The sequence below is a fragment of the Suillus fuscotomentosus genome (assembly GCF_016647785.1).
Source record: "Suillus fuscotomentosus strain FC203 chromosome Unknown F5891scaffold_48, whole genome shotgun sequence".
Classification (NCBI taxonomy): domain Eukaryota; kingdom Fungi; phylum Basidiomycota; class Agaricomycetes; order Boletales; family Suillaceae; genus Suillus; species Suillus fuscotomentosus.
In genome coordinates this window covers 370,690-387,074 of record NW_024539560.1, presented here as the reverse complement: position 1 = coordinate 387,074, position 16,385 = coordinate 370,690, and the positions used below count along the sequence as shown (strand labels likewise).

General features: G+C 48.7%; 6 protein-coding genes across 6 annotated transcripts; 2 read left to right on the top strand and 4 right to left on the bottom strand.

Annotated features, from left to right (window-relative positions):
• Nucleotides 1–330: 330 nt before the first annotated feature.
• Nucleotides 331–2,362, bottom strand: F5891DRAFT_1050109 (pheromone A receptor-domain-containing protein). Its single transcript, XM_041362436.1, has 6 exons — nucleotides 1,934–2,362; nucleotides 1,707–1,886; nucleotides 1,522–1,659; nucleotides 1,020–1,467; nucleotides 519–964; nucleotides 331–377 (listed from the first exon to the last, which is right to left on the bottom strand). Exons 1-5 carry the CDS (start codon nucleotides 2,130–2,132, stop codon nucleotides 715–717), a joined length of 1,215 nt encoding a protein of 404 aa, XP_041222850.1. The 5' UTR covers nucleotides 2,133–2,362; the 3' UTR covers nucleotides 331–377; nucleotides 519–714.
• A 1,015-nt stretch (nucleotides 2,363–3,377) lies between these two features.
• Nucleotides 3,378–6,697, bottom strand: F5891DRAFT_1050107 (Pkinase-domain-containing protein). Its single transcript, XM_041362435.1, has 7 exons — nucleotides 6,206–6,697; nucleotides 5,810–6,058; nucleotides 4,581–5,758; nucleotides 4,246–4,528; nucleotides 4,092–4,191; nucleotides 3,707–4,041; nucleotides 3,378–3,657 (listed from the first exon to the last, which is right to left on the bottom strand). Exons 1-7 carry the CDS (start codon nucleotides 6,533–6,535, stop codon nucleotides 3,583–3,585), a joined length of 2,550 nt encoding a protein of 849 aa, XP_041222849.1. The 5' UTR covers nucleotides 6,536–6,697; the 3' UTR covers nucleotides 3,378–3,582.
• On the bottom strand, nucleotides 6,698–7,429 carry F5891DRAFT_1050104 (uncharacterized protein). The gene is made up of 4 exons (XM_041362434.1): nucleotides 7,359–7,429; nucleotides 7,200–7,302; nucleotides 7,037–7,150; nucleotides 6,698–6,991 (listed from the first exon to the last, which is right to left on the bottom strand). The coding sequence occupies exons 1-4, from the start codon at nucleotides 7,402–7,404 to the stop codon at nucleotides 6,973–6,975; spliced, it is 282 nt and encodes a 93-aa protein (XP_041222848.1). The 5' UTR covers nucleotides 7,405–7,429; the 3' UTR covers nucleotides 6,698–6,972.
• Nucleotides 7,430–8,046: 617 nt separating this feature from the next.
• F5891DRAFT_982860 (uncharacterized protein) lies at nucleotides 8,047–9,548 on the top strand (the record flags this gene model as incomplete). Its single annotated transcript, XM_041377264.1, has 4 exons — nucleotides 8,047–8,231; nucleotides 8,286–8,424; nucleotides 8,958–9,153; nucleotides 9,208–9,548. The coding sequence occupies 4 exons, from the start codon at nucleotides 8,047–8,049 to the stop codon at nucleotides 9,546–9,548; spliced, it is 861 nt and encodes a 286-aa protein (XP_041222847.1).
• A 418-nt stretch (nucleotides 9,549–9,966) lies between these two features.
• Nucleotides 9,967–10,635, top strand: F5891DRAFT_982859 (uncharacterized protein; the record flags this gene model as incomplete). The annotated part of the gene is made up of 1 exon (XM_041377263.1): nucleotides 9,967–10,635. The coding sequence occupies one exon, from the start codon at nucleotides 9,967–9,969 to the stop codon at nucleotides 10,633–10,635; it is 669 nt and encodes a 222-aa protein (XP_041222846.1).
• A 3,565-nt stretch (nucleotides 10,636–14,200) lies between these two features.
• On the bottom strand, nucleotides 14,201–15,568 carry F5891DRAFT_909204 (uncharacterized protein; the record flags this gene model as incomplete). Its single annotated transcript, XM_041373592.1, has 5 exons — nucleotides 14,201–14,589; nucleotides 14,638–14,712; nucleotides 14,766–14,955; nucleotides 15,006–15,205; nucleotides 15,262–15,568. Coding segments are annotated over 5 exons (1,161 nt in total), but the record flags the coding sequence as incomplete, so codon positions are not given.
• Nucleotides 15,569–16,385: the final 817 nt, after the last annotated feature.

The window sequence follows — 16,385 nt, the reverse complement described above, 5'->3', positions numbered from 1 at the left end:
GATTATTCATGATGATGAGCGTTACTTAGTAAGGAGCGTCAGCTTGATATAATAAGCTGTATAACAAAGTTTATGTGACACATGCATATGGCACAAATTATTGGAAAGAAGCACGCACCTTGAAGCAGTCGAGTCATGGTGCAACAGCCTGCTAACTATTAATAAGCTATAGACCCGCTACCTGTTTCGGCATTCGGTTTTTCCGGCCATTTTCATACAAACTACGTGTGCAATATTACATCCTGTTATCTACTTCCCTTTGTCTTCACGAATCACTAGCACTGCGCATCGACTGGTACATCGTACAGGTATACAGTGAAGGGGCCTGGAAAATGTAGGGACAGTGATTGTATTGTCAGGTGCGAAACGAACGAATGGAGAGAATATACAAATGATAGTAAAGCCAATGAACGAATGCAAAGTCCTCGTCAAATGAGGCACACCATACGGGTATACAGTGAAGGGACTTGGAAAATGTAGGGACAGTGATCGTATCGTCAGGTGCGAACGAACGAATGGAGAGAATATACAAATGATAGTAAAGTCAATGAACGAATGCAAAGTCCTCGTCAAATGAGGTACATCATACGGGTACAGTGAAGGGACTTGGAAAATGTAGGGACAGTGATTGTGTCGCCAGGTGCGAAGTTCGAACGAATGGAGAGAAGGCTGATATACAAATGATAGTAAAGCCAATGAACGAATGCAAAGTCGTTATACTGCATGCATACCCGAAGGGCGACCATCACGGTCACTTCCGCGAGAGTATTGCTCTTGGTATTTGAAATAACTTGATGCTGGAGGGCTGGTATACGGGAGAGCCGGCGCACAGTCCGACTTGAGCGGGCCAGTGCCTCTGGCTGGGTCGATATGGCAGGGAGACGTGGAATAAGGCATTCCGGTGGGTGTTCCCTTTTTCTTGTTGCGCAAATCGATGTTCGAGGACTGAGGCATGTTGCATGGTCTGATCAAATATGTCAACAGACTGGGAGGAGCTATGACCAAAAAAAAATAGATACCTCGCCAAGTTAATTAGTGGGTAGAGACCTGGAGATGGTCGATCTTGAACCCGGAGGACATGACGCCGAATCCATCTAGAAGTAGCACCGTACTCTTTGACTGCGTCTCGGCCGAATGCAAAGAAAAGGAAGAAGAAAACGGACGCAATCGGTATCGTGAACCAAAGAGCGAATGTCCAGGCTAATTCCGAAGGAGGGATAATGGCAAGGGGGAAATAAGCAACTTCTAGCCAGTTAGAATGTACATTCTCCCAACTGATCCAAGGACGAAGGCCTGGTCGCATGGTCCACCACATGTTGAGTATAGTCACCAGCAAGCCAAAGAACATCTCGACGATTGCCATGCTCATAAGGCGAAAATAGCGACTAGGGGTGAGTGCTGAACCAGTATTTTTGAGATGCTTGGAAAACAATGCCCGACGCTTCCAGAAGTGCGAGAAGGCAGTTGCTAGGCATTTGTGAGGTCAGAATGGATAGTGCTGTGAGGCAGAAAAATATTCACCTGCGAATATGCCAGCGCCAAGAGAGAAAACCAATGGTGGAACCCAAATCAAGAATATAGAAGCAATAGACACATAGATTGTTGGACGACAACCAAAACCTTCGACAATATCAAATCTGTGTCCCTGGACAATGTAGTCTGGGATATGTTAGGAAAGACAATGATATGAAAGGCACGGGACGCACGCAAGGCCATGTATATGAGAGGAACTCCGAAGCACAAAGCAGACTCCACCATCTGGCGACAACGCTTTTTAGAGTGCGTCAGGTTGAGGTCTCGAATGGCGGCTATACGTTCAAGATGCATGCAAAGGCTGAACATGGCAGCAGGTAGCGCTACCGTGCTGCCAACTTCAAGCTTGGTCGCTGTAGAAGGATGAGCAAAAAAACAATACAGGCGGCGAGCGGCTTACTGATGTCACACCATACAGGAGCAATATTTTGGACGGTATTTCCCCAGATGATAGCATTTATACCGTAGATGATGTTGCCAACGAAGAGCCACAAACTGATGGCGATGGTTGAGATGTTACCAGCGCGCCAATGCCATGGAAGGGGAACAAGTACAAGGGTGGCACAGATGAAAGCAGTTACTGGTAATTGGACGAACATGATGTGAGGAATGCAAGGTGAATTTTTGTCGTAGAGACATACTGTTATATAACAATGAAAGATTGTGGATCTCCGAACAATGGGATGTGGAGTCTCGACATTGACGTCACGTGCATTCACAATGGCGATATTTGACTCTGCGAATATTTGCTCGACGGTGTCGCGTACGTAGATGTAAAGTGATCGTGATGATTAAAATATTAAGGAGTGTAAATGACTATGAAATGAATCGAGTCGTCTGTATGTATGTCAACATAAGTACGTGCAAGACGAAAAAGGAAAAGTGCCAGGACTTGTGAATTCGGCTCCTTCCGAGCCGAGCTCGTCAACAACTAAGTCCAACATGTCTTCCTTCCGAGTCCTTGTCCTTTTGCCTAGTTGGACTCCTGCTATCGCATCTGCCGCACCATGCAATTTGTCTATACAACTATGGGTCCTGATATCGTTATCCTCAACACTCTCAGAGCGCAAGTCATCGCTGATATGAGAACCTGCTGCGCGAGAAATCGGCCGCATACAAAATGCATTTACCCCTCAATACGTGGTCGATAATCCTATCCAATAACTGATCCTTCGTACCCATAAAATACAAACCGTGCCAAGACGCTATAGCTTCCAAAGAACTTGGACATATGCACTACCTTAGAAAACAATGACTGAAATGATTTAGACACTCTCATATGCGCCTCGGCTACGAAAAATACTGATAGCTTTTTGCCTGGGATGTGCTTCTTGTTTCATGTTCACCTGTTCTCGACACCGAAGATTGCACCGATTGGGGCACATGCTGGAAAGACGACGACCATACGTGGACTCGGTGTCGATCATCATGATACCGTTGAAGTTTGGTGATCAACAAAACCGACTCGGAAATACGTCAAAGTGGGGGCAGCATCTGGCTTCAGGAATCCGAGTGGGTGTAGAGACAACTGACTCCTGAAGACCGAGATTGAACCTCATGATAATGATTTGCTTGCATTTCGCAGGAGGGATGAGAGTAAATGGCCACCAGCTGTCAGTCAGAAACTTGTGTTATGAGGAGATGTCAGTAATGATCGTACGGTCCGGGAGGGACAAATGCTACGTACGTGCCCCAGCATCTTCAGGATCAACGCCCTCCAACCGATTCCACTGAGCAGGAAGACATACAAGTGAAAGTACCCTGCTCGCAGCATTAACAAATGGTGAATGTCGCATGACGAAAATACCGCAAGACACACAACGCCAGCAGCCAGCGAGTTTACAAAGTTTACAACAGGCTTCCATTGCATTTTGGTACGCATCAAAACATTATGAACAGCAAATACCGAGACGAGTGAAAGTGGGGGTAGTATCGGATTATACATAGATCGTGGGCGTGGAACAAACAAAAGGAAGGTGGTGCAGAGACAAACCGACGAATGAAGCTGAGTAAGTCCAAAAACCTTGACAAGACTGGCAGCACGAAAGCTCATGATGGTTTGGTCTTGAATCTCAGGAGAGGGGCAAGACCAGATGGCGCACAAGCCTTCTTCATGAACTCGTGCTGCACAGAAACATAAGGAATGCGACGTGGGAGGGACAACCTTACGTACCTGTAGGAGCTCGCTTGAATTGGCGCGACTTTTGACATCGACACATAGGCACACGCTTAGGAAGCTCTTCAACTCCTTGCTGAGGGCTTCAGGCTTTTTGAGCGTCGGCGTCCCGTTCGTCGCAATCAGGTACAGTGCCTTTAACGGCTCCTCATCAAGATAAGGAGGCTCGTTCTCAATCATCTCGATTGCCATGATGCCGAGTGACCAGATGTCAACTTTGGCACCGTATTCCTTCTGCTTCACGACCTCCGGTGCCATCCAGTATGGAGTACCAACCATTGTCGCACGCTTGGACTTCTGATCAGTGAGTTTAGCACAGAAACCGAAATCGGCTGTGCATCACATCAGAAACCAGTGCAGGATTGCATAAAAAGATGCATACTAATTTTAACGCGGCCCTGCGCGTCGAGGAGGACATTATCGGATTTGATATCACGGTGAATGATAGATTGGCTGTGTAAATGACACAGGCCCTTGCATGTCTAGCGGTGCGTGAGTATCACTCATGAATCATGATAAATCAAAAAGGTACACACTTCCAAACTTATGCTCGAAATTTGATCTTCTTCCAGCGTATTGTTCTCTATGATATCTGTAAGGGCACCGCCCTCCATGTATTCCATGACGACCCAGAGTTCATTGTTCTTCACGAGGTACGACTCGAGGAAGTTGACTATGTTGGGGTGCTGGGATTCCTTCATGACGAGAATCTCGTTCACGATCAGTTCCTTGCGTGGTTGGTGTGAGAGGTCCATTTCTTTGATAGCAACCTTCTTGCCTGTGGCAAGCGTTTTTGCGACATACACATGTCCAGATGCGCTGTGGATAGCTTATCAATATTTGCCAGTGGCCAATGCAATGAAAGCCTCACCCCTGTCCGACTTTCTTAATCTTACTATACAAGGTCTTCGGATCATCGTCAGACACCACACTCCGGAGTTTCTCCATGATCTGCGCTTCGGTCATCGCACTAATCCGCTTCTCTTTATCTTTCTCCTTTTCCTTGGTTTTCTTCTGCAAAGCCTCTGCAGCGGCTGCAACACCTGGATCTTCGCCCTCGGGTGCAGTAATAGTAACATCAGGTGTCGGCGGCTCCTTCTTCTTCATCGTCTGCAGAGGTTTTACAGGCGGAGGACCAGCAACAGCTGCGGCGGCGCCTGCCACATGCTCAGTCGCAGGTTCAGAAGTAGCCGGGGAGGATTTAGAAGGTACCAAGGGAGGTCGCTCGATCGCAGCTGCAGCCTGTTGCTCCTTCATTTGCTGGCGTTCACGTTCACGCTCTTCGCGCCGCTGACGGTCCCTTTCTCTTTCCCGCAACTCCCTGTCCTTCCGCTCCCGTTCTTGTTGTCCAATAGTATCCATACTCTCCTTTCGCTTCGGGCCCTGGTCCAGCGAAGGTTTCCCGGCCACTTGATCACGAGCTTGCGCTCGCGCACGAAGGTCTGCGGTCGAGGGTGTATGATCAGGTACAGGGGGTTTGGGAGCGGCAGGTGCGGGTCGTGTGGCTGCCAACAATGGTCGTGGAGGGGCGGGTCGGGAAGGCTGCAAGGAGGTTGAAGCTTGCAATATCTGAGGCATTGGGGGTCGCGGAGGTGCGGAGGGCGAGGCGGTGGAGATAGTGTTGGCGTGCTGAGCATGTGAGCCATTGACGAGCTCAGCAACGCGCGCAGCGGCGAGAGCAGTTGTAGAGAGCCCGTTTGTCCCCGTCTCTGCTGGAGCGGAGTCCTGTCGCTTGCGGGCTGTGTCGAGCGGGGATGTGATCTTTGTAAGATTAGATCCGCCGAGACCTGTGCCGCCGAATCGAGCAGGCGCATCTACACCGTATGGCGAAAGGGTGTTGCTTGTTATGGTAGAGCCGACAAGGGTGGAAGCTGCAGATGTCCCGGAAACGGACCGTGATATCGAGTTCATACCCATCTCTTCCAACTCACGCTTCTGGTGATCGGTGTAAAATTCAAGGACGTCTAGGACGGCTTGAGGGTCTTTAGCGTAATCTTCACGAGTAATTGCAGACTTTGTAAGAAGCTTGCTCCATTGCTCGGGCATGCCCTGGAACATAGACGTGAGCGAGACAAAGATTTGAGTTTGGTATCCACGCACAGTGAAAGCACCTGATACAGGGTCAAATCCGACGTGGACCTTGTGCACAAAGTTGGTGGGGTTGCTGAAGCCCATCAATGGACTGCGAGAATATACATCATCTTGCCATCCGTAAAGTTCTTCGTCGTTTTTGAGGGCGAGATGATATCGTTTGTCCTTGGTCTCAAGGAGTAGACAATAAGGCTTGAGATCGACACGTTCGATATTCGTGATATCCTTGAGAGGGATGACGCTTTGCTGTGGTGACGTCTACGAGGTGATCCGTCAGTATGTATGGCCTACCCAGTAGGATATGAAGAAGAAAACCAATGGAGGTATCGTGCATCTAGTAGCACGCTATAGTAGTGCCTCGTTCCTCGAAGCATAAGGCAATCAGCCAATTTGCCATGGACTTACCTCGGTTTTGTGTATGGAGAGCGTTTGTTCCTTCAATACGAGCCATTTTCGCAGAAAGATGAAACTTGCAAACCCCTCTTCCTTCATGCTAACCATCCCAGTTCTTACGACATGGGTGTTGAACGCTGCCTGGGAGTTGCGATTGGGCGATCCACCTATCCCAGTGTAATCAGTCGAGTATGACGAGCCAGAAGAAAAGGATGTGTTGTAGCCTGAACTTTGGAGAGCACTATGGGGGAATATAGGACCTTCCGTTCCTCTTCGGACAGGTGCTTGGGGTGCAGGTCGAGAAGGCGTCAGATTCGTTGCTGTTACTTGATTGAAGGCCATGGTGGATGTGAAGAGTGATGAAGTGAGACAAGGAATGGAGTGGGGGTTCCTCGCTGGCGAGAACGGCAAGATTGAGAGCTTTGTAGCCGTTCGTAATGGTGGCGGGACTATACACAGCGTCGAGCAAGAGTTGGTCTTCTTCTGATTGAACGGAGGCTTTCGAATTCAAGTTGATACCCCCCAAAACGGACAACAACAACTGTCCGGATCTGTCCGCCAAGGGGCATACATCATCACCACGGTAACACCTGGTATCACTGGTACTGGTCCTTGAAAAGGTACTAACTACGGTCCTTACATGATTTTGAGTCTAAGATTCACATCACATCTACAATCCTGTTTTCAAGCTCTGAGGCAGTTCGATATCTATTAAGAGACCGCTTATAATTGACACTCGAGTGGAAGGTGTTCAAATAAAATGAACTCGACGTGACCAGCTACTTGTTCTTTGTCATCCTGTAGGATTGTCAGTAAATAAAAATTGTCTAGTCTCAAACTCACTTATAAGTAAAGCGCTTTTTCGTGTGCGCGAATTCACCGAGCTTATGGCCAACCATATCCTGCGTGATCATCACAGGAGCATAGTCTTTACCATTGTGCACCATGAAACGGATACTGACATATCTAAATTAGAATAAGCACAGACGAAGCTTGAGAGTCTCACCCAACAAAATTTGGGAGGATAGTGCATGCACGAGCCTGCGTTCTTATAGCAACATTGTTAATTAGTGCCTCCTTCAGGTTTGGAAAGGCTACAAAATATGGGCCTGGACAATATCACGCGTGAATGTAAGATAGACCGCACAGTGAATACAAGACAAACCTTTCCAAGCAGACCGCCCCGACCGTAGAATGAGCGAAGGCTGCATGACCAGCGGAACAGAAGAATTCAAAATCAAAACAGTCTGCTTATGTAATGCCTTTGCAATAATTGAACATGGCGCTACTTGCTCAGCCCACTGCATCCAAAATATGCTCTCATCTGCCCTACACAATCGGAATAACTTTCTTTGCGCACCATCTTCAATCGTTTGAACATTGTTTGATTACATCATGAAATACACTTCATTCTCTTTGTGTGCCAACCGAGTGTACGATACGAGCCCAGGAGTAGCAATCACTCCGAGACGCACACGTCCCCTTCAACCTTACTGGGCCACTTTCGCAGAAGATTGTTCATGACATCATCCACTTCTTTTGCACATAGGCAGATTCTTCCGCTAAACCTGGTTGGTGATATCTCCCAGCGCTTGTTGCAATCATACCAGCGTCTATCGTGTCGAACATTGGAAATACGTCCGCAGCATGGTCTGGACTCTCAGCCGAACTCCATCCACAGTCTCCATATCCTTGCTCTCCATCTTCCCCTCCCATTCATTTCGTCCACCTACTCAGCCCATCCTCGAACCTCATCATTTTGCTCCATCGCACCACCATGACTGGTAACTCAGAAAGCCGATATATCAGGCTTGAAGGCCAGTCCTCCATATCATTACCTTCGTATTTCTTCCATGATTCTCAACACTCTGACTACAGTCATCAACAGAAAGAATCTTCGAGTCGCTTCCGGGCGCATTCCGCTGGACGGCGCTGGTATCTACATATTCATCAATGTCGACTCGAAGAGACGCTGGAAATCAACCATCAGTGTCTTATCATCTGATGAATCTATAGCGTGGGGCAATACTGTAACTCTGTAATGTCATGGAGACTTTCTGACGCTATGCGAGAACTGACCTTGGGTTTATAGATCATCACATGCCTCACCTACGTTGTCATTGGAGATCGGGGCGTCCTTTGAGCTTGGTCGAATGCTAGGCGGTGGAGAAGTCATCGGGAAACTTGAAATGTCGTGGGATGAGCTACTCGATCATGGAGTGAGCCATTCGGTGAGTAACCTACTTCTCATCCATGCATATACTAATATCTCGTAGATCTATTCTTCCCACCCGTCTGTAGTGTCTACCCTTCCCTCACGTTGAAGGCCGCTGCTGTACGGGCTTGCGACGATCGCGACTGCATTCTGTTTGAGGCGAGTGCACTAGTTTCTGTCCTGTCAGCTTTTACTGACAGAGTGCCAACTGTAGTCCCTCGTAGACTGCGATATTGCTCGAGACACAGATGCGGGCCACGCACAATTTCCGCATATGTGACAAGCGAGAATGTCTCTCACCTGAACGATGCCGCAGAGCATTTTGAGTTGGTTATGAACCAGTGTCCGGTCAACCATCCAGACCACGCAACAGCTCTCACCAACCTCGCGTGGGCCCGCCTCAAGGGCTACATTTGAAATGATCTCCAAGACATCGATGCCACTATTTCCCTCTTCCGCGACGCCCTTGCATTGCGTCCGCAACGCCATCCCGATCATCCCTTATCTCTATTCAATCTCGCCGAATCACTGACTTGGCGCCACGACAAGAACGATACTGCTACCGACATCCGCGAAGCCGCCCAACTCTATCATGAGCTACTGCCTCTCTGCCCAAAGGGCACCTGCCTTCTCAGTATCGCAGGAGGGCCAAATAGTGTCGAATATGTAATCGACGAATGCAATGATCTTCCGGTAGACGCATCCGACGAAGGCATCCAGCTTCGAAGAGTTGTCCTTAAATTCTGTCCTCCGGGCCATTAACTTCGTCTCAGAGCCCTTGACGAACTTGCGCGAGCAGTTGAGGCACGTTTTGATCAGCACGGCAGCATCGAAGGCAGACCTAATGACCTTGATGATGCCGTTTCTTTGTATGAAGAACTGTTACGCCTGCGCCCTGTTGGGCATGAATACCGTGATATCTCATTGGACAACCTAGGGCTCGCCCTTGTCGCCCGTTTCAACAAATGCAACGACATTGATGACGTCACCCGAGCTGTCAGCCTCTATCGCAAGGCACTGACATTGCGCCTACCTGGGCATCCACATCGTGACACCACGCTTAACAACCTTGCCCTCGCACTCGACACAAGATGCGACAAATTGGATATCGACGAGGACCTTAACGAGGCCATTGATTAGTATCGCGAATCCCTCCGGTTAATGCGGCCTGACGATCTAGAGCGCCACGTAACTCTACACAATTTGAGCTCCGCGCTCTGCTCTCGTTTCACACAAATTGAGGAGAATGAAGACATCGAGGAGGCTATCACTGTTGGCCATAGATCATTGGCAGTTCTGTCTTCACTGCACCCGGGCAGGTTTTTTAGCTACATGCGGCTGGAGGAGGCCCATTTGTCTCGTTATGAGATTCTACACGACCCTGCTGATTTGTCGATTGCTATGGAGAACTTCAGGCTTGCATCAAGACATCCTACTCAAGAATTTCCTCGGCGTATCATAGAGGCTGTTGACTGGGCTCGCGAAGCAGAGGTTCATCAACATGAATCTCCCCTAGAAGCAGTACCAAACGTGCTTTGAGCTTTTTGACAGCCACGTGATGACGCGATGGTCGATCATCTCACGGCGCGAGGCTGCAACCACTTTTAGTGATGCACGATCACTTCCTGTAGATGCAGCCTCATGTGCGATGCGTCGTGACAATCTACGACGGGCAGTCGAGCTCGTGGAGCAGGGCCATGGCCAGCAGTGGTCACTGGCATCGCAACTCAGGACACCACTCGAAGACCCCGAGTCTATCAGTCCCGAAGTAGCTCGCAAGTTCTTGCGGCTTCGCAAATGCCTGTCTGATACTCAGGGTTCCGCGGCCAATACCGACAAAGCTGCTACTGATCTGAGTACAGGAGACTTACAAGACAATGGGAGGCTGTGGTACATGAGATACGTGATCTTCCGGAGTTCTCACGGTTCCTGCTCCCACCTTTGTACGGAGACCTACAAGTGGCAGCACGCCAGGGCCCGGTCATCATCCTGGTTGCCAGTCAATACTCGTGCAGCGCCATCATCGTCCCGACGTCGGGAGACCCCATCATGTTCCCTTGCCGTCTGTCGTTCTTGCAGATCTGACCAACCTCAAAGATGGCTTCGCCAGGGCAATAAGACACGCATCTATCATGGACCCAAAATTGCCGCGGAACGATCTAATAGTCCTCTTGCGAACAGTATGGGACGAAATCATGCTACCGATCGTCAACGTCCTCCAGCATGATCTGAAACTAAAATTCCACTCTCGAATCTGGCTGCGTCCGACTGCAGCTTTCACGTCTATTCCTCTTCACGCAGCTCACCCGTTTCGAACGAATGCAGATCGCTCTAAGGAGCCATGTCTGGAGGATCTCTACATCTGCTTTTACACGCCGACACTTTCGGCTCTGGTCAGGTCTAGACAAGACGAAAGTGCCGCTCGAGCAGAGGATGGTTTTTGTTCATACTGGTGTGTAGTTCTACCTTGTACAAGCTGTTGATATTTCATCCTGTTGGTGTACTTGGTCTATTGCTTTGCATCCCCTCTTGTGCTATCGTGTACTCTTAGAAGCGTTTTTTGTAACTTCATTCATTGCTATAGTTCTTTAACACATGTGAGCGCTGATTAAAGTCTTTGACGTTTACTACTCGCTTCAAGCTCAACTTTCTCAGTCTTCGAACGCTCAAATCCGCTGCATTCATCCTTTGATGCAGTGAAATGCATTTTATGCTCTCGTGATGAGTCGAGCATCTCGCCGAGGCTAACGATCGGTCCTTGACGTTGAACGTTGAGTCATTTTAACCTATCTGCGCTGAACTTAGTGATACTATCAGACGACGATGGACTTGCAAGAACAGTGCATCCCATAAGTAGGATAACTCTGAATAATGGCAATGGGTCGATCCGCTACACGAACCGATGAACAACGCGCCTACCCGCACCTGGTCTCTATATAATTGACAAACCGACTGTCAGTTGTATAAACCAAATATGTAGACTGCGATGGCACCCTGCATGTAAAGATGTAGATGCCATTGAATTTAATGGTGACTTGAAGCTAGTAGCTAATGACGCATATACCGAGGAAGTTGGCAGTCACAATTTTTGATGGTCGGTACTTGATATATCGAAAATTACCTGGTGTTCAAACTTCACGCTACGAGGCCTACTTATCAAGGAAATACCGTTTTCGACAACATTAGCGGTATGCACAGGTCGTAGTTTACGCCAATTCGGTGATACCATGAGATTTATTGTTTCTGCCGATGCAATATCAATAGTCTGGAATGAGTGAGACCTAGTGCCCTCCCAGACCCTGCAGCATGCAATAAGCAATAAGCAATAAGCAATAAGCTAACGATCACGAGCCTCAGGTCCTCCGCCTCTTTAGTGCCATGGGTATTTCATATGCATAAGTAAATTGCAACTGTTCGTGGAATATCATGAGCCATAAACTTATACTTGTATGGAGTACAAGGCAGCAAGCACATGTTTCAAACAGGCACATCTTCATTGTGTTCTTACGAAACTTGGTTCCTCACTCGCCGAGTCGGGTGCATACATTTCGCGAAGCGCGAAAAACCTCCCTATCTTGCGCCGTACACTGGCAGGAAGAGGCACTTCCCACAACTTCAAGGACTCCTTGACATCCTGAGGGGTTTTCCCTGTACAGCACTGATTAGTTGTCTCAAATACCGTATATCAACCAACTTACTCAGCCAAGGCTCGTACCACGCTTTTGGATGTCCTCTCCTATTAGGACCCATCAGCACTGCGTCGCGTCATCCAGCGTCAGACAAAACATTGGAGAATTCGATTGCTGTAACAGGGCGTCAGATATCTGGGGTACGCACTGGTCGAGAATAGCCTGAGTAGTGACTGCTGCTCGTCCGTCAACACCGAGAGTCGCAGACAAATACATCCAGGCGACTCAAGTGCTTAGATCATCGCGTTGATGCATTTCTGACCAACAAATTAGCTATGCTAGTACAGCATTAGCGGTATTACAATCAATAACATGCTCGACTGACTCTCTAGACATCGAGACTTCGTGAAATACTGTGCGAAGTGTCATCAAAAGGACGCTTTGAGAGGCAATATTTACATCCCCGCGGTCTATGACCACCACATTCCACTCGATCGCAAGCTAAGCGACAGCCACGTCGCGTCAGAGATGCATCACGGTCTGTGGATTGTATATACCGATGCTAGTTTGGCGGCCCACGATTTCACATCGGCAAAGTCATTGGCCCGAATGTCGAGCTTCATCGGCCCTTGAGCATGTCGCACATTGCATGAGCATTGAGCGCTGAGCAACCGTATTTTTGCCCGTCCCTTGTGCGCCTTTTAGGAGGACATTCTACTTATGGTAAAGGTAAAAGATGAGTCTATAGACTGACTGAAAATACATGTGACAAACCATCGATGCTGAACACCTGGGTTGTCCTATTAATAAGCCTTATTATACTTGGTAGTTACGTGTCTCGCCAACTATAATTAGGCTTGGTTTCATCAAATCCCTACACCAGCGTTAAATAGTGCCCCAGCTCCTCAAAATACCTTCAAAAAAACTATGTACACCTCACTATGGTGGGCGCGCGCGCGCGCATAGGCTATATTCGGTAAGCATCCCGCCCCGCCTTAATTGCGTCATATTCCTATTTTAATTCGGCACGCTCGGCAACGCCTACTACGCTTCCTAATTCGAACCAAGGGGCCCTTCTCACGCTTCCTAGCTCTCCTCATCACTGTGCTCATCGTCCCTGCCGTTCCCTGCCTCCATCGTGCCCCCATTGTTCCGCCTTTGTCGTCGTCGTCAACCTCCTTCGTTCCTGCCGTTTCCCACCTCCCTCGTGCCTTCTCAACCTCCTTCGTACCTTCGTCGTCGTCGTCCTTCGTACCTGCCGTTTCCCAACTCCCTCGTGCTTTCGTCGTTGCCCTCCTTTGTGCCTTCATCGTTGTCGTCCTTCGTACCTGCCATTTCCCAACTCCCTCGTGCTTTCGTCGTCGCCCTCCTTTGTGCCTTCGTCGTTGCCCTCCTTCGTATCTGCTGTTTCCCGCCTCCCTCGTGCTTTCGTTGTCGCCCTCCTTTGTGCCTTTGTCGTTGCCCTCCTTCGTACCTGCCGTTTCCCGCCTCCCTCGTACTTTCGTCGTCGCCCTCCTTTGTAGCTTTGTTGTTCTCCTTTGTCCCTTTGTAGTTTGTCGCACCTCATTGCACTGGGTTATGTCATATTCTACTTGCACTGTGATATTGTAGATCAAACTAAGATGTCATTGCACTTTTATAAAAACAAACTAAGTCTATCACGAGCGATTCCATCAAGAAATGAGTTATAGCGCAGGAATAATGAAACTAGGGACATTGCTCAAAGGGGACAGGATGGCTGAGTCTGGGATATTGTTATGGTACTGGGGTGCTGCTCGAAGGGGAAAGGATGATTGAGTCTGGGGGAATTGACATTACTGGGTGCTCGGCAGTACACCCACTCGTGTTAGAGTTCGAGTTGGCGTTTGGAGTGGTGTTGACATCCTCCGAACCATCTGGTGTCTGTCCAGCTGTACACCTAGTCGTATTAGAGTTCGAGTTGGCGTTCGGAGTGGTGCTGACATCCTTTGAACCATCTGGTGTCTGTCCAGCAGTACACCCAGTTGTATTAGAGTTCGAGTTGGCGTTCGGAGTGGTGCTGACATCCTCCGAACCGTCTGGTGTCCGTCCAGCAGTACACCCGGTCGTATTAGAGTTCGAGTTGGCGTTCAGAGTGGTGTTGACATCCTCCGAACCGTCTGGTGTCCGTCCATGACTCTGGGTATCTTCGTCGTCACTGGACTCAATGGTCTCCGCACTCTTGTGCTTCTTGCTACATCTGGGGTCAGCTATCGCATGTCGTACTTGCTTCTTACCCTTGTCGGACCGTGTCCTGCGGCGGGACTCGATAATGTCACCACTGTCAATTTTTTCATTGCGCTCGCGACGGAGTTGCTCGAGTTCCTCGTCATTCAACACTTCCCACCTCGTATCGCCCGACTTCCAACAGTCTAAAAGAGTATGGAGGTCCGGAAGCGCGTTGGTCACACTGCTGAGGTTTGTGAATGGGATATGCTCCGGCCATCCTTTGATGGCGACCTGATAGCGGTTGACCACGTTACGAAAGTAGTCTGCCCACTGCATCCTGGCATTGCTTTCTCCGGTCACCTTCCCTATGAATAAAATGAATTCTGTGCTGTCAAAAGATGGGAAAGACTTACTCAATTTCTGGGTGATGATTGCTCGAATGTCTCCGCGAACCTTAGAGACCTCTTTTTGATGGTTGCTTGCGGCACCTAGTACAAATAGAAATTAACTTGAGAATGTAATAACAACGGAAAAACTGTACCTTGTATCCCTTGGATAGCGAAACCTTCCATCTTGCTGAGGAAGTCCTGAGTATCGATGCCGATGACAGAGTCCATAAAGTGATTGACACCCGGCGTTGTGAAGGTGATTGCACGGAGAGGTAGATCAGTAGTACCGCGCGTCATATACAACATGACCTCGGCGCCAGTGCGAGAATTTAAACTATTGAGCTAGTAACGAGACACTTAGTAACATTGTATTGCAATTCGAGGGTGCGTACCTCATTTTCTACCGCCTTCAGGGTTTGAGTGATGTCGTTGATCTTCGACTTCGTTGAGACACGTAACCCAGAGACCTTGGTCTCCTTCTGGTCGGCGAATTCCTGGAGCAACTCTTGTTGTTCTTCCTGTGTGAGAGCGTGGTATTCATCCTTGTGGTCGCGGACCAGTGACTGGAGTGCTTCCTTTCCGTGGCCATTGCCTGTTAATTCAACATTGAGTCATGAAAATGCATATGATACAAATCAACAGACTTACAGTTCTCTTTCTTCGCTTCCTGAGATTTCTTCCAGCAAAATGCGTTCCAAACGCTGGGCTTTGAATGCTTCGAACGGAGTGATCCCCGACCCATGTATAAATCGTGCTGTACACGACGGAAGCTCTTGCGATGGGTAGCAGCAATGGTTGTTGTAACATCGTCAATTTGGCCCCATGCAAGATCAAGCGCATCCTTGAATTGACGCGACTTCTCGGTTCGCTGAAACTTGAGTGCCGCGCGAGCTTCTTTGCTGAGGGTGACCTTAGGACGACTACGAGGTGGTGCTTGAATGCGCTTCGCACGCTTCGCACGCTTCGCAGCATAGAAGGACTGGGAGACCATCACCCACAGAAGGATGGCAAAAATCAGCAAAGGGCCTTTGTAGTTGAATACGAATATTTTATACACACCAATGCATTTATTTTTTCTAACCCACGGCAAAAAAACAGGACACATGGCTTATAACTAAGACTCAAAAGGGGAAAGTGATCTACAGCCAAAATAATAAGATGCCGAAAAAGTATAGGCCGCATAAGAAAATCAATATACCAATAAGCTTCAAAATGGACATGAGGACAGATGACGGCTGCTATGGACATTCAATTGAGTTAGTATGACAGCAGCAGCCAAAATAATATCACTGACCTTTACAACATCAGGGCTACGTGGCATGCCCTGAAGGTCAGCCAGGAGCGCCCTAGACAGAATGGAAGCATGTTCGTACGAGAGATCCCATTTTGGAGACCTGAACACTGCCTCCCATCGGCTGCTACGCACAGTTTGAACTAGAACACGGAGCTTAGGTAAAACTTCATCCTCCAACTTAATCCAATCCAGAGCGGCGTCAGTATTCGGTCCAATACTAATGAGTGGCGGTCCACATGCAGTATCCTGCTCCAGTCTTGGTACCGAAAAAATCGGGCCATCATTAGTTACCTTGCCGGGTGTGAAAATTTCCGCGTGCCTGCGTCGGCGAACTCGTGTGTGTTGGGTGGTCAGCTGTGGCAAAATGTTCTCGCCAATACCTTCGCTCATTTCTGCACCCCCGCGGATAGCTGCAGAAGGAGCATTGTGCACCGCAGTTGCTTTCAATTCTTGCGTGAAGGTATGGGCCGGTTGAGCA

What these genes read in the sequence shown, in the direction of transcription:
- F5891DRAFT_1050109 (XM_041362436.1), bottom strand. Translation starts at nt 2,132, where the DNA reads ATGTTCGTCCAATTACCAGTAACTGCTTTCATCTGTGCCACCCTTGTA. An exon ending in TCCTGTATGGTGTGACATCA is followed by an intron (nt 1,887 to 1,933) that starts GTAAGCCGCTCG and finishes ATCCTTCTACAG; the next exon opens with CGACCAAGCTTGAAGTTGGC. An exon ending in CCACTAATTAACTTGGCGAG is followed by an intron (nt 965 to 1,019) that starts GTATCTATTTTT and finishes ATATTTGATCAG; the next exon opens with ACCATGCAACATGCCTCAGT.
- F5891DRAFT_1050107 (XM_041362435.1), bottom strand. Translation starts at nt 6,535, where the DNA reads ATGGCCTTCAATCAAGTAACAGCAACGAATCTGACGCCTTCTCGACCT. An exon ending in TTTCGAGCATAAGTTTGGAA is followed by an intron (nt 4,192 to 4,245) that starts GTGTGTACCTTT and finishes ACGCACCGCTAG; the next exon opens with ACATGCAAGGGCCTGTGTCA. An exon ending in ATTCAAGCGAGCTCCTACAG is followed by an intron (nt 3,658 to 3,706) that starts GTACGTAAGGTT and finishes GTTTCTGTGCAG; the next exon opens with CACGAGTTCATGAAGAAGGC.
- F5891DRAFT_1050104 (XM_041362434.1), bottom strand. Translation starts at nt 7,404, where the DNA reads ATGCAGCCTTCGCTCATTCTACGGTCGGGGCGGTCTGCTTGGAAAG. An exon ending in GGGGCGGTCTGCTTGGAAAG is followed by an intron (nt 7,303 to 7,358) that starts GTTTGTCTTGTA and finishes GATATTGTCCAG; the next exon opens with GCCCATATTTTGTAGCCTTT. An exon ending in ATCCTCCCAAATTTTGTTGG is followed by an intron (nt 7,151 to 7,199) that starts GTGAGACTCTCA and finishes TAGATATGTCAG; the next exon opens with TATCCGTTTCATGGTGCACA.